Here is a 17,373-nt window from a genome sequence, read left to right on the forward strand (position 1 = left end):
TTACTGTGGTTTATTCCAGCTTCACTAATTACTATCTGTGAATTTGAGAAAAATTATATAAGTTCTGTGTGTCTTAGTTTCCATGTCCGTAAAATGGGAATAATAATAATAGTGCCTACTTAATGGGGCTCTGAGCAGAATTAAATGAGCTATATTTTAATTATTCTAGTATGAAATTTTCCTAGATTTTAGCATATCTTTTAAAAGGATATATACTAAAGAATATGTATTAAAGAAATTAAAGAATATGTATCAAATTAAATAAGCACTTATCAGAGTTGAACTGACAGCATTTTTTTCCCTACGGGCTCATAAAATTGTAGCATGTTTTATACTCAGTACTGTCTTAGGTTAGCTGAAACTTGGTAATACATGTGAAGTGCTTAGAATAATATCTGATACAAAAATTGCCCAATAGCTAGTATTAACGTTTCTCTATAAGTAAGCAATAATTGTTATATCTAAATTAAGAGTGATAAGTTAAGACAGATTATTTAATTATGATCAAAAGATTGCTAGTCATATCAGCTTGGTTTTATTTTGTATTTAATGTCATAGCACAAATTTCATAACTTCATTTAGATTAATCAACATTAACTGACACAAAATATGACCTTTTACTTCAAGAACAGTATAGCCTTATATAATTAAATATTTTCATGATAAAAAGAACGAATATGCTCTTTTTTACTTAAAATGATTAAAGAGGGAAATTACAAATTGTGAGAAAATTTAAAGTAAGGAATATACATACAATTACCATTCAAAATAAGGAAAGAAAATAACATATTGCAGGAATAAAATTTGTAGGTTATAATTGCCTTTTGTTATTAATTCTCAAGAATGATTGATACTAGATTAGTAATTCATAAGGAACTAGTTACTAAAACTATCCCCTATTACCAATCTACAGATATTAAGCATTTATAAGAAATCCTGTCTCTCAGAATACTTTATAAAACTCCAAAGTTGGCATCACTTCTATCTTCAAGTTTTATTTTCTAAGAAATACCAGAAACTGTTTCTCCACATTTAAAAAAATGTATACTTAAGAAATTAGGCATAATATGATCAAAAGCAATTGAAACTGATCAAGGGCAAAATGTAAATGATGGTCAAATACAGAACTTAAAACAGAACCTGGTGCAAAGGACATGCTACAAAAGTGTCAATTGTTATCATCATCTTTTATTATATCATAGACCACCAGAGAGAAATAGGACCTTAGAGATAGCAGTCTCAATCTAAGACATTATAACAGGCCTGGAGTATGATGGTTAAGTAAGAATCTGCGAGATAAAAGTTTCTAAAGTACCTTCCCTTCTTTCCTTTGTTTATAGCACAGTAGATTTACTTTTCACTGTTTTTTGATGACTGAAGCCATAATAAAAATCAACTTCATAACTCTGATTATCATTTTTTTTTCTTTTCAATGTTTCCTACAACTTTAGTCAAATAAACCCAGTACAAACTATGTTCTTGTGCTTTGAGACTGATAAAATATCTAGGGAAAAACAAATCTGGTTCATAGAAAATTATTTTAATTATAGCTCATTAAATTCTCTACAAAAAGTAAGAAAATCTTCAGTTAACATTTTCCTTTTTCCACCCTTTGGGTAATTAAAGAGCTCTCTGGGGAGTATAAAGTCTTTGTTCCAAAAATACTGACATGAAAATATTATAAAAAATAAATATAATTCTTAGGAATTTGAAATACATTTGGATTTCAGTGGCTTTCAGAACATTCTAGGTGGGCTTTTTTTTTTTAATTTACACATCTTTATTTATGAATAAAACTTACTTATTTCTGCCATAGAGTAAGGGTCATTGTGTTACTACTGAATGAAATAAGGGTGACTAATGGGACAAACCCCTGTGTTCTAGACATGACACACACACAGGGGTGAGGAAATTCAAGTGGTCAAAATGATGGTGGTTCTGTCAAGTGATCAACATTTTGGGAAAGAGAGGGAGATAAGGAAGAAAATAAAAGCAAAATAGGAAGAAGAATGCACGCTGTAGTTTAGAAGGATGTTTCTAAACAATTAGATCCAAAGAAAAATAAGAACAAGTAAAGTATGTGGAGAAAGAATTGGGGGGATAGACAGCCCAAAATATCACTTTATCTTTTCTCCATTTCAATTAATGGTTTGTTCAAAAAGAAATTGCTCATTCAATCACATTTCTATTAACCAAAGTAGTCTCTGACCTATATTACACCTGGGGCTTTGAGAATGATAGATTTCTTTAGTTGGAAAAACCTTTTACTGCTAACAATAATCAAAACGTTTTCAATACCTTTAAGGGAATGGGGGGTGGGGCGGTGGAATCCTAGCTTCAATGAGGAAATGGAATACACACTAACACAGCAACACACAGACCTACATATATGCACATACATATCCATCATCCATCTACATCTATTAGGATAATAGGTGAAACAAATATGTGTACACTGATATTAAAGTTAACTATGAAATACAATTCTCTAAAAACAAATTGCACAATATGAAAATACTTAGCACTACAAACTGTACACTTGAAATGATTAAAACGTAAATTTCATGTTATGTGTTTTATACCACAATTTTTTTAATGAAATGAAAAATAGCAGATTTACACATCCTGCCATGTTAAAGTAATTGGTACTGGAATAGCTCTCTCAAAAGAAAAAAAAAAAAAAAGAATGGATCTTATATAGTGGATGAACTGATTAAGAAAAAAAGAGAAATTATTTTTATTTTAAATTCAAACATACAGGAAAATAAAAGATCAAGCTGAGAAAAGTAGCAAAAACAAAGAAAAGATTAATGAAAACTTCAATTTAACCCATTCATATTAAGCAACATTGTCTTCTATTATCTTCCTTGAGTTTAGGGGTGGAAGCAAATCAATCTTTCAACAAATGCTTGTGCACATCTTTCAGCTCAACGAATAAAAATAAATTAATTAAGATCATATAACTCCACGAGAAAGTTGCTCATTACTTTCTCCAAAGAATTGATCAAGTCAACACTTTCCATTCAGTGACAAGAATATTCTATTTAACAATTTGAGAATTACCAAAAAGGAAAATGACTGCTGGTTGCTTTTTCTTCTAAAATTATTTAAAGTTGTTTAAAAAGGTACTGGTATAAAACTATGACCAGAAAAGAGGTCAGCAAAGAAAACACTTATAACAGTTAACTTAGAGTATTTAAATCATTAGGAAAATGCAAATTGCTTAGTACTAACATGTTCTCTACAGAGTTACAGCATACCTCGTAATGGCTTTCTTCATTGTCCTGAATGTGGAAGCCCGCAGAGCTGGGACATTTCTGAGGAGTGACAGGAATATTGTCACTTTTGCTGTTTGAGTTACACTGAAAGAGATTACCAAATAATTGTGACACACTACTCCACTTGAAAAATGTCGATTGAGAGACCTGATTGTTTGCTAAGAGTCTAATAACAGGGTTCCATGTCAACATGTACCCAATGTCTACCGTGGGTACATGCATGAATACTGGGACTTCAACAAAAAGACAAAAAATGACCCCAGGATAAACAAGCTGCCAAAATGTTTTAACTAAAACTAAGTAAATCTAAGACATAGTTCTTTTATTTTTGCCATTTCTTTTTTTTTAAGCAAGATGGACTTATTATACTTATACCTTTAGTAGCTAAAACTTATATGATGCTACTATTTGTGTGAGATGTTATTCAAATGCCTGATATATATCATATACAAATTATTAAGCTGTGACATAAATAGCATTACTATCCCACTTACAGATGAGGAAAATGAGGCATGAAAATGTATTTTTCCCACAGTTGGGCTGCTACCCAGTTTTCTGGGACCATGACCCATACCTTATCTACTGTATGCATGCCCTGTATAAATGATACATATGAAACAGGTAAAACTGAAAAACTAAACATTTAAGGCCTTAGAATATGGCTCCACTTTTTTTCCAAATATATTTTTAAATGGGTTAACTAAAATAATACACCTGGAAATGGATGTGAATTGTAAAACATAAGATATTAAATTATGACTTGGCCTTTCTCTGTGAAAATATTAAAATGGCTGTTTTTCATATTCCTCACAAGGGTTGTTTTATGTGTAAATAAGATATTATTCACTTCCTGTTATTCTTATTTCCTTCTTTCTAAATTTCATATTGGATTCAAGTCAAGGAATATTTATAAGTATTGCCGCTTGGCCACTGATTAAACATAACATTGGAGTTTCTAAGGTTTCTACTTTAATAAAAGGTATCTTAGTGCCTCCTAAAAGGGTGAATCATTGGGATGTAACCTTTCCTCTCCTGCAAGACTACGACGTATGCACAGCTTTTTATGGCATAAGCAGGGAAGACACTATTTTTCCAGCTAGTATGCTACATTTTTGGTTCACTAATAAAATTTTACTTTCCTCACCCCAAAGAACAATCCATTAGAAAATTAATATCAAAGACAAAGACATTTTAAAATGCAAATGAGTTTTAGAATTTAGCACTATTGAGGCCAGTATATTTTCATCTCAAGATCACCAATTTATATATTTAAACATATTTTGAAATTGAAATACTTACATTATATTTTTAAAACTTTTTTTTATTTTAAAGTAATTTTAAAATAAAACAGAAAAGGGGAAAAATTCGAAAAACTATTTCTGAATATCTTTCATCACATTTTGAAGAATATCAGTTATTAATTTCTCATTTATTTTTATTTGTTTCTTTAAGACACAGTAATATGGCAGATTAAAAAGGCCTGACTCTCAAACCCAAACCCATATTAGAAAGATTTTAGCATGAAAAAAATGATCATACATCTGTCTCTCTACAAACAGCATCCTTTCAGCCCGGTGCAGAACCTACTTCTCTAGGAACTCTCCATGGGAAATGAATTGCATTTAATCTCTGTTTGCAACCTAAGTGACTTAGGTGCAGTTTATAACACGTTTTTCTACCAGGATTAACTCTTGGAATATCAATAAATTGGTCTGAACAACTTCATTGCTATCTATGAAGGGCTATCTTTGATATCTTTCCACAGCATCTTCTTAGCTTTCTAAAAAACCCCAAAAGTTTAGGCCTTAAAACAATTATTTTCTTCCATGATATTACTAGACATTTTAATCTCTCAGTTTCTGTCCTAGCCTTTCCTCATATCTATTCATATCAATTAATCTTTTCCAGCATCTTAGGTATTATGTGTTTTTTCTCTCTAGAAAATTTCCTCAATTCCTATGGCCCACAGTGGGTCTGATTCTGGCTATATATTAGAATCACACAAGGAGATTTAAAAGGTGCCAATGACATGGAAACAACCCAAATGCTCATTGACAGCTGACTGGATAAAGAAGATGTTGTATGTATATACACACATACACATGCACACACACACACACACACACACACACACACACACACACACACAAACAATGGAATACTACTCAGCCATAAAAAAAGAATAAAATAATGCCATTTGCAGCAACATAGATGGATCTGGAGATGGTCATTCTAAGTGAAGTAAGCCATAAAAGAAAGAAAAATACCATATGATGTCACTCATATGGGGACTCTGAAAAAAAGAAAAGGACAGAAATGAACTTATCTTCAAAACAGAAACAGACTCACAGACATAGAGAACAAACTTATGGTTACCAGGGGGCAAAAGGGGTGGAAAGGGATAAATTGGGAATTCAAAAATTGCACGTCTTGGGGAGTGACGGAATGTTAGCTGTCTTGATTGTGGTGGTGGTTTCATTGGTGTATACATCTATTAAAATTCATCAAATTGTTTATCTGAAATATATAGTTTACTGTGCAGGAATCATTCCACAAAAAAAAAGGTGTTAAAAAAAATGTCAATGACCAAGACCCACCTTAGGTTAGAGTTCAGGCAAAAATAATTTTTAAATACCCAGGTAATGCTAGTGTCCAGCCAGAGTTTAGAATCTCTGGATTAAGGCCTCCAGATACTTAGCAAATTCTGCCTCACTCCTCTTTCAATCTGACCTTTTGCTCCTTAGCATTTTTTTGTCCTTTTCCTTATTTAACCATTGTAATATTAGGCGATTTTTTTCATGAATATATCATAATGCCACTGAATCTGAAAAAAAATCCTATATTTGCATAATACTTTTTATCTTTCCATATAAGATTTTATGTATTATCCACAGGAAACCTCTGCAGAGAGAGGCAGAAAATGAGATCCTTCTTTAACAGGTGGAGAAGGCAGAGGTTCAGATATATTCAGTGCCCTCTGTCTGCAAGGATTTGCCCAGTAATAGTGACAAGATTGGGGCTATTGCTACTCTGCTATGTCTCCCTTAAAGGGTTCATTCATTTGTTATTCATTCACATATTCTATCTGTTTGTTCGTTTGATTCTCAGACATTTGCTAAGTGCAGCTATGTATCAGGATTTTACTGTTTCACAGAGGCATGGCATTTAATATCTGCAGCACTCTCACGCCAGTGGTAACTGGAATATGTAACCACCGTGAGATCTGAAACTGTCAGGTGAAAACGCATGCGCAAGTTGCTAAGGGATGGAGAAGAAATGATGACTCCTTCCTGGGCTTGATACACAAGCCGAGTCTTGCAAGACAGACTGATGATGGAATCATGTTCAGAATGTTCAGGACAGACAGACAGCATGTGCAAAAGCTAGAAGACATGAATCTGGGGACTTGGCCTATGAGCTACAAATAGTTCAGTAGTGTTTTAACCATAGATCGAGTGAGATACAATTTGAGGATACAGACAGGTTATTAGTTCATCAAATTTAACAGTAGATTCAATGATGAGAAATTATAGGGTTGGACTTAATATAAGAGATGACTACCCAATAATGGGGTAGATGTTTTATATATGGTGGGTGCCAAAGGTGAGCTTTCATCATTATTCCTTTAATCCCAACCTTCCTAAGATAGTAAATACAATATAAGCAAAATGAGTGCATTTGCAATATAACTCACACCTGAATAAGTTCTTCCATCTAAACAAGATTTCACACATCACCCTCCCCCGGCCCTCTTCCAGGTCTAATTCTGGAACAGCCCCATTTATAGAACAGTCAATGACACCTAAGGGAAAGTTTAATCCAACGGTATTTGATCACTTAGAAATTTTCTTTTAGTGTTAAGATGTAAATAGCCTCTGGAGATTACAAATCTATGAATCAGAGCAAGAAAGAAAGAAAAAAAAAATAACACAATAAACAATATTTCGAGATCAAATATTATTAATAGCCCAAACTCTAAGGAAACAAGTTCTTGAGGGAAAAACAATTGCTATGAATTCTTCCTAACAAGTTTCTATTTCAAAGAGAGTTGCAGATGAAAATGGAAAGATTTATCATGAAAGTCTTGAAATTTCACCCACTAAATTTTTTTTCCATTTGCAAAATGTGATATGAATAACTGTATAATGACTTATGGTCAAGATGGATTTGCTAAATCAGATTTAATATTGCCGGATTCATGTGTAAATCAAACTTGAGAGATCTAGAGCTCACTGACAACAATCATATTAAATGGAGATCTCTACAAATACATTTATTTTATCGTTTAAATTTAATTTGATGTTTTCCATTTAATAGTCTCTATTGTATTATGTGGATATCTCTTACTTCCCTTAAGCACCCATCACAGTTCCTGGGAAATTGTCCTTCAGTATCCACAGAAATACCTACACAAACTTGCCTGCTAATCAGAAACATTAGCTCTTTCATTTTTGACACATTCTAAGGAAGTGCTTCATAGGCAAAATATCAAAAGAAAAACAACAGTAGCAAAAGCAACAAAAGATTTCATAAACCATAAGTAAGACAGCTGTTTTCTTTGCTACAAAAGGGGTTCCTTACATTTTCCACCCTACTTTGTAGTAGTTGCAATATGCCCTGTTATTCTATTACTCCTCCTACCTCCTTACAAAATCAAGGTTGTTTCCTCAAAATCAATGGTGCTGTTAAAAATGTTGTGTAATCATTATAGAGGCAGTCACCTTGTACTTTTGTGCTATAGGTTTCATTAAATAACAATTCCTTTTGTTAAAACGTCCCACTGAAAATGTTAATCCTACCCGTTGAAAAGAAACTAGGGATTGCTTTCATGAAGCATGATTGAACATATTCTTCAATTTTCAACACAAAAGTTCTAAAGGCTAATAAAAAATTCACATTTACAGAAAAGAATCTACCTTAAAGGATTGCCTATACCTGGTGTCTTCAGTGTCTCCATCCATTCCTTTGAGAGCCCATGTGTGTCAAGTTTTCACCACCCCTTTGGCTGAACCTGCTCTTTCATGATCATCAATTACAGCAGATCAAAGGGCAAATCTTAGTCCTCTTCGCCCTTGACACAGCTGACAATGTCTTCCTACCATATACATTTGTGCCGTTAGCCTTTCCGGACACCACACTTACATGGTTGTTTTTTGCCCTCCTTCTGGAATCATTTAACTGCACATGTGAACATTGTCCTTGATAAAACTGAAAAGCTTGGAGAAAATGAAGATTGATTACTTTCTCAGAAAACATGTTTTCTGATGGCCTCCTCCAATGGTTCCTGATTCTAAAACACTTTCTCAAACAGATACATTAAACAGTTTCCTGTCTGTAAACTGACAAGGAAAGGACTCAGAACACTCTTAAACATGCTTACTTCAAACCATGTATTTTTATGATACTTCAGGAAACTGATAAAATGTATATTTTCAGAGATCCATAATGTAGGTTCTTGTTTCTGAAAATGTGTTCCAGTCATTTCATGTCTCAAATCAGGAAGCCTTGAGCCTGTATCTCTTGCCTTCTCTCTAAGGTCTTCAGTGAATCCTTCTCTGTTGGCTTATTTTCCTGTCATCATTAAATATGATTGGATAAAAAAGCTAAAATCCTCATCAAGACATGTGAACGCATATGTATTCAGCTTGGGTAAGAGATATTTTGATTTAAGTTAAAAATGCAGTTTAAATTTTAAAACCAAATGCCATATAAGTATGTAATCAAATCATAGAAACACAGATGGCTAGAATACATATCAATATCAAGGTAGAGATTACTTATGTAGAATGAAGGGAAATGGTGGACCATAAAACAACTTAAAAGGAATATCAACTATACCAGTAGCATAGAGGAAGTCTGCTTGTTTATTTTGTGAAAATAAAATTGTTTTGCCTTTCTTCTTTAAAAAACTTATGTCTTTAAAAATTGGAATATCAGAAAATATTAACATATGTTAATGTTGGGTACCAGGGACATAGGCATTTTCTTTATTTCTCTTGACCTTTTCTGAGTTTTTTAAATACCCAAAAATGATTAAGCACGTAGAAAAACAATTAGCATGCCTGTGTTAAAAATCTGCTCAGTCCACCTCAACCAGTTTGTAGATAGTGTTTATGAAAGGGCTTTATGCATCACAAAATCTTGAAATTGTGTTCCTTTAAGAGTTTGGGTACCACATGGGTGATAGGTCCCTTCTGATTGGCTCAGATCAATCCTCCCCGTTACAGAAAATGTGAGGAACACACTGGGTTTTCCTTCTATGGTATTACAGCTTAAAGGTCCTTTTCTACTTCCTTATAGTTTGCTTTCTCTCACTTCACAGGGGAGCATGACCCTCCTATTGGCAATTTGTCTCCAGTGTATAGTACAATGCCTGCAGTTTACTAGGCATTTTATAAATACTATACATGAAAATTTCAAGTGAAATGAAAGAATAAATGAATAAATGCAAGACTTTTATAGTGACTCATATTCACCTAGATTGTTTTGGCTTCTAACTCCCTGGGTAATAATTTCTTTGTAAGTGTTTGCTTCTTCGCTTTTATTTTTTTGTCCCCTACGGACGAATTCATTGTGAAATTACAAAATTAGTATTCCCAAGACCTGCATTCTGTATCATAAATGCGAAAAGAACAATAAAGTGCATTAGTCTCCTAGATTGAGAGTACCTGCGATAAAAACAGCAAACAAAGCAGTGGGTTTAGCCATCAGGCTTTGTTTCTCCAGCTGGACACTTAGTAACTCATGCCAGGAAGCCATTTTCTCACAGTAATACATTACATAAGTGGATACATTTGAATTTCTCTACTGCATATATGAACACATTAGCTCCTGTTCAACTCCTGGGTCCTGCAACATTTCCCTTTGGGAGAGTTTGCCAAGTCTATCTTCTTGGGCATCAGACCCCCTGGGGCATGCAAGTTGACTAAGATCTGCTTGAAAAGCCCCTGAACTGACAAATAGCCCTTCCTCGCTTTGTGTACATTCTCTTCCACTCTTCCTACCATCCCTTTTCTGTATCTCATTTCAGTCTAGAGAGAGCCTTTCTTCACCTTTCTTCATTTCCCGAAGGGACCTCCTCTCCTTTCTTCCTCAGTAGCGCTTTCTTTATCTTCTGCCTCAACAAGCCTTTCCGTTTTCATTCCAGGTTTCCAGAGAGTCTAGCCAGATAGAGGTAGTCATTGTTGCTCAGTGAACAAGGAAACGTTGACTGCTCCATGTGAAATTTATGAGAAAACAAAAGCTGATTTTATATAGTCTTTTGGCACAGGTCATTAAGTAGAGTAGCTGGCTTCCCTCAGTTATACTCAATTATAGTTTCTGGTGATCGAGTGAAATTAACAGATAAAAAGATCTGTTTCTTATTGTGTACTCTTGTTGCAAGGACATCACTTTTAAAGCACTGGCATAATATTTACCTTGATTTACTATTTTATAATTCACTAAATGGAACCTATTTATTCCAAGCCAGTTGAAATATAAGGAATACTTTATAACCCCCTGCCAAAAATATCTTAACAAATCTGAGTAAAAAGAGGATTAGAAAAAAAATCTAATAATGTGAAATTAACATCTGATGAAATCCAGTTAGTGGTTCAAGTTAAAGTACTGGATGGAACTTTTGCCCTTTTTAGGAATTCTTCTTTTATATGCTATTCCAAAATGTAATGGTTTCTATTGTAGGCTGGCAGACATTTTTCCAAACAATTGTAACAATTTAATAAAAAGTATAGGTGCCAAGTACTGTAACCAAGAAATAGCTTCTCTCAATGTGTTATTGCTTAAGTGGTATTTGAGAGCAATCTTTTGCCATAAATATTTTTGCTTATTATAAAGATTTAGCAACTCCATGTATTGTTCATTTCCTGAGAATGCTTGGTTTTCCTTCTATGCAATGGCTTTCGAGTCTTTTCTCTCTCTCTCTCTTTTTTTTTTTTTAATTTGTATTTTTTACTGAAGTGTAGTCAATTTACAGTGTTAGTTTTAGATACACATATACAAACAGATATATATGTAACTATATATATATATAGTTTCAGATTCTTTTCCATTACAGTTCATTACCATAAATTGAATGTAGTTCCCTGTGCTATACAGTAGGTCTTTGTTGTTTATCTCATTTATATATAGTAACGTGCATCTGTTAATCCCAAACTCCTAATTTATTCAAGTTTTTCTTAAAGAATAATTCACAAATACTGAACTAGAGATAGAGATACAGATAGAAATAGAGATATATTCCTAAAAGAAACATTCAGTTTCTAAGGGGACTACATTAGGCTGAATTTTATCTTCTTTCTTGAATATAATATTTAATGAGAGTGGGAAGAGAGGAAGAATTGTGTTGTCTTGTAGAAATATTGATAATTCAATTAAGAATGAAACAACAGCACCCTATGTCAATGTTACTCAGCAGCTTTCCTCTAAATGTGCAGGAACAGAGCAGACCTCTGTGAACCGAACACGGAGTGAGCCAGGGTGCTGGGTCCACGAGCATGAACTCAATTTTGCTAAATAAACAACTATATGAATAAGCCCATATATTTTCCCACATCCAGTTATAAATTTCTTTATAAGCAATTACTACTAAGCTCTCTAACTTAATATAGATAAACTGGAGACAATTTTAGGTCGTTACTCACTAAGGAACAGCAATGCCAAGCTACCATTATGAGGACCACAAATTGTAGCTGCTCTCTGCACATCACAACCTTTTCTTTAAGTTGTTCATGGACGCTGTATAGAGTTTTATGCACCTATTTTGACCCAGTTGCTATGGGTATGAATAGAAATAAAAACCCTCAGAAAGTAACACTTCAAACACTAATGTTCTATACTTTACAATTTTTCCATTGGTCTCCTTCTTGTATTATTACTTGGCTATAAAACCATTTCACAAGAGTAATAAGACATTGAAGGATTTTAAATTACAAATGGATTGCATGTTATATTGTTCAGGCAAAGCCTCGTTCATGCCAGTCAGCACTGCACACTGCAACTGTACTCTGCACTTTAAATAAATGGATGCAGATAATGCAGGCCTTCGCAACCATACTGACACTTAGGGAGAGACACTAACTTCTGTCCAGATATATTCCAAAGAATACAATAACAAACATTTTCAGTACCAGGCTTAATCAGTATTATTCATGCTATATTTTTATTCAAGACAATTGTTTTATAATTCATTTAAGTTTATTTTACTATTTTTGTTATAAAATCCCTGAGACTTTTTCATGTATTTGTCATTGATTTGTATTTATACCTTGAAGAGAAATAAAAATTAAAATTTTCTCAACACAATTAAAAATAAAATGAGTAAAAATAGTTTTACTATTCTAAACACCATGAGAGAGGTCCTGTATTAGATACGCTCACTGGGAATTTGAGGGTGAAGTCTTTCTTATGTTTCCAGACTGAATTGTAAAACATCAGGGAAGGAAAATGATGAATCTCATTTCCACCCTAGGTCGTGCATGCTTACAAAAGTCAACTTCCAAGGAGTTCCGAAAGAGTGTCAAATACATAGTTTTCTAAAACTAACTTACGAGAAAACAATAGTGTTTGTTCATTAAATGTTCCAATTACTGACATTAAAAACACACAGAAAAGTTAATAGAGCCTAAAATATAGGTGAGTCCAGGCCATGAAGTGATGGGGTTTCAACATTAAATATTCTTCTATACAGAGGCCACATTTTGTGAATTGAGCTTACATGTGTGCACACACATGCAAACACACACAATCATGCTTGTGAGTCCGTGTTTCTTATAGGTGATCTGTATTTTTTATGTTGACGATTACATATATTTGTACATAAAGGAGTATTTCTTTTTTACACAGAATTTCTTTTATTAATATTACACTGAGTACTATATTTTTTTCTAAAATATTTCACACTGTACTATATAAATTATAGGTTATATAAATATTTATTTATAAAATTTTATGTGCTACAAACAAACTGCATAGTTTTCTCTGCTGTTAATATATAATGTCTAAAACAAATGCATCCTGGAGTGTAGGGTAAAATATTTCTAAAAAATTTATCTTACCTAGAATTATAACTATATTTTGAAATTTTCACGATAAAGAGAGAATTTTTTTAAAAATCAGAACTGATATAATTTCCAATATTAGGACCGTGTCCTTACATCATCCTGAAACAATGTTTTCCAAAAATAAACCTTTAACATCATGTTAACCTTGGCTATCAGCATGCCAGCCTTTCACAACAGTCTGCAAGTCAACCTTCAATCAAAAGAATCAGGTGATTAATTCAGAGATTCAAATCCAGAGTGCTTTAAAATGAACTCAAAATTCAAGGCTAGGCCAGTTATTTGAATATGTCTTTCAAGGCAAATTCTTAAATAAGTTCAGTGGCTTATTTGACTTCTTTTACTGAAAAATTTTCTGAAACAGACCCTGAAACTACAACCTATGTTTTTAATAGCATCCACAGAAAGAAAAGGAGGGAGAGACATGCTTTGTTTTTTCATAGTATGCATATTAATAGCAGACAAAGAAACACTATCCCTTGAATACATAATTTTAAGATGTGGTTTCATAAGTTGAGAGTTTCAAATTTTGACTTTAAATTTATTTATATTATCTAAATTAGAATGCAAATTCATAACTTTTAAAGTAATGATTTAGATTTAAAAAAGGGATGTTCCAGAATACACTAGAAAGTGCCAGTCGGCACTTGGGACACTTGGACTTGACCCTCAACTTTGTCACCATCTGAGCTTTTTATTTCACAGCCTCAATGTCTTTGTTTATAAAATGCAAATTTTAGATTAGAGAGTCTCTACCTCTCCACGTCAAAAATGCAGTATGTGTGTGTGGGGGGGGATATTATCAGATATGTCACCCCACAACTTAAGGTGGGGTATGCTTCTTCAAACATCAGCCACTCAATTTAGATCTTCATAAGACAACGTAAATAATTTACTTAATAAAGCAACTGCAGGAAAGCTGAAACTTTAACGCCAATTCTGTTATAATCATTTGCTCTTATCTGGCCGGTAGCTTTGAAAATGCATGTATTAAAACCAAAGTATAATTTTTAACTCTCCTGTTCCTTATACATGTTTTTATTTATAAAGAGAAAAACAGCACCATCAAAGTTCTGATGTTCATTAACTGTAAATCCACTTTCTTTTCAGAAAAAAAAAAAAACTGGTACATTGACAACCTTCTGAGATAATTTGAGTATTTAGGGCCAGATTAAACAAACTAATCACAGTGCTGTTGGAAGGAAACTCTTCAGCAAGTCTGGAATCTATCTAGCTGTGACTGTTTAAAAGACTAGAGTGTTTTTAAAATCTATTTTTAAATTTAAAGTTCCATGTATTTTAAGGAACAAAACTAAGTCACATGAGAAACATGCTCACTTTCAAAGTCTGAGAAATGGTTCTTCATATAGGTTTGGGGTGAGAATCCCTGAAGAAATGTACTTTAACAAACAAGGAAATATCTGCAGATGAGTCACTGCTAATAGAACCCATCTTTTGAATTACTTTCTTTGTCTCCAAGCTCCAAACTAATATAACTTCAGCAAAGCCACTGTACTGTTCATCTTTTAATCCTCAGGTCAGAGAGCTGTAATACACAGATGATTCTTTAAAACACTAACACTTCCCTGATTTAATCTTATGAGGTTGTTCTCCTGGTGACAAGAGGTATGAAAATGAACCAGAAATAGATTACAGGAACTTGTATTAAGAAACTATTTTGAAAATATGTATTAATAAATATAAAGCATAACTGGGAAACATATCTTTCTGGAGGAAGAAAATTTGATTTTCTCTTCAAGAAGCACATTAAATTTTGTGAAGATTCTCCCAAAGAAAAGCATTTATTGACTCAACAAACATTTCTTAATAACCTCCTATGTGCCAAATACTTTGTAATGATTTGATTAAAAGAATGAAAAGAAATAATCTTTGTCCTCAAAACGTTGGTCATATTTTAAATGTGGTCATTTTAATGACCTCTCTGGATCTCCCAAATGTGTTCAGCAATGTATATAAACATCTCAAAATAAAGAGAACAAAAAGAATAAAATCTGAAGAGAATAAGATGAAATAGTGGCATTTTTACATTGTGGTATTTTTTTTCCTCTATGCTGTTCCTCAAAAACATACAGAATAATGTCTTTGTCAAATAAGAGTGTATTTTAGGCTTATAATGATATTAAAATAAATATATTTACTCCAAGTAATAAGGCTTAATACTTAAGTTTGGGTAGTTTTTATGAAGTGGGCATACATGATAACACTTTGTAAAATATTTCTCTTCATATTAATAATACCGATAAGAGAAATCCACTTCCAAATCAAGATAATACATGATATAAGGAAAATAATTTTAGGAAAACAGAAATAAATATAGAAATTATGATTATTGCCTCAACTTAGAATTTGAATCATGGCTCTTTGTGATCTTGTATGAGCATTCTATTACAATTTCAAAGTATTTTACAAAAGTTTTTGTTTTAATGCAACCTTAGATGATAAAGATCTGATAAGAATGAGTAGATTTTTTCACACTCCTTTAAAAAAGGAACAACAACAAAAAGATTCTGCTAGACTATTTACATGATGTCTTTTTCTTATCATTTCCAGTAGACCTAAGATAAACAGGGAATGAGATCACCAACAGTAATTTGGGTTGGCTTTCTTGCATCACTGTGGAGAGACGTTGTTTAAATTAATCCTACAACCCACAATGTTCTGCAATAATTGGAACAACTATGGAACATGTTCAAAAACAAAATGTAACTTTTCTCCAGCTTCTAAGGAGGAGCTGGTGGAGTGTGTGTGTGTGTGTGTGTGTGTGTGTGTGTGTGTGTGTGTGTACAGAAGCAGAAGGAAGCAAGCAGATAAGGTAGCTGCCTTCTTTTGAGACTCAACATCAAAAGAAACAGGAAATAAGAGTAAATATGATTCATACTCCTGACACTGAGTTCAGTAGCTCTGAATCCCTCTTTGCCTTTCTTTCAGCCTTTGCTCTTTTTAAGTTCTATTAGGTCTCTTTTTCATGCCCATCTGAGACACTGAAACTCTTTTAAGAGCTTGGAATCTGGGCTTGAAAATTGTACTTGCAAGTAAGGATGTGTAGCAATTCCCTTCCCTTTTGGTGACTTCAACATCTGATAGATTCATTGAATATTAGAGTTGAAAAAGACATGAGAGATTCTTTTCTTAACTTCTGTTGTCAATGAGGAAATCAAGGCACAGAGACTGATTGACCCAAGATCAAATAGTTAGAGGCCAATGGATGAGGTATTTTATCTTGTTTATATGACATAGGGTAGAAATGATCTTAATTCGTATTAATATAATAGAAGCAAAAAAAATCCAGCCATATTCCCAATCCCATATTTTAAACTATAGGTTTACAGGGTTTAAAAGGACCTTTGAATTCAGCTCATTAAAATTCTCACAGGTTAACCTGATCACTGCCAGGTAAGAGGCTAATAACATAGACCCATCAATAGACTGGATTTAGAGCATCTAATTCATTCAATCCAGAGGGTATTCCATTTAACAAGAAAAAAAGTTGTTTTCCTGGGAAGCAACTTATAACCAAACCTTAAGAAACCATCTGCTTAACTAATGTATCCAAATATAGTCATAAAATACATCTTTCTCAGTTCAACTGGAAATATGCCATGTTCAGAATCTGGGAAACTGAAAGGGCCAATCAGATAATCAGAAACATCTGCTAAAAGAGGAGAGTCTGATGAGTTTAAAACCAAATACTCTGATAAATACGTGTTCGAATATGGTCAAAAGTGTAGGTCTAAGTGTTGCAACTGTATATGTAATTTATCCACACAGCTTAGACCATCTGTGTTAATGGTTGATTGTGAACAAGGCTTGACTGAACTTTACCAACTGGTATTTTATGCTTTTAAGCTAATTGACGTCGTACATATCATCTCAAAATACAAAACACTCTTTCCAATCTTATTCCCCAGTGAGCTCTCTAAAGCATGGAGAGGTATAGAAATTGGTCCACAGTCTTATTAAAATAAATAGCTAAACCCAAGAAGGGAAGTTTGCTGGAGGAAGGAAAACGCATACAC

The 17,373-nt window shown here is 33.2% G+C and overlaps 1 protein-coding gene across 9 annotated transcripts in view; it reads right to left on the reverse strand.

The window, feature by feature from the left end:
• Positions 1–17,373, reverse strand: part of PCDH9 (protocadherin 9) — an 859,400-nt gene that overhangs the window by 534,572 nt on the left and 307,455 nt on the right. For 5 of the 9 annotated variants that reach the window (XM_045509147.2, XM_010973564.3, XM_010973561.3 and 2 more), the window contains exon 3: positions 3,261–3,362. The exons of 2 other annotated variants lie outside the window; for them this stretch is intronic. In XM_045509147.2, the coding sequence (XP_045365103.1) occupies positions 3,261–3,362 (102 nt within the window). The remainder of the gene's footprint in view (positions 1–3,260; positions 3,363–17,373) is intronic. 2 more of the 9 variants (XM_074378304.1, XM_074378303.1) reach the window with 1 other exon arrangement.

Source organism: Camelus bactrianus, chromosome 14, assembly GCF_048773025.1.
Source record: "Camelus bactrianus isolate YW-2024 breed Bactrian camel chromosome 14, ASM4877302v1, whole genome shotgun sequence".
Taxonomy (NCBI): domain Eukaryota; kingdom Metazoa; phylum Chordata; class Mammalia; order Artiodactyla; family Camelidae; genus Camelus; species Camelus bactrianus.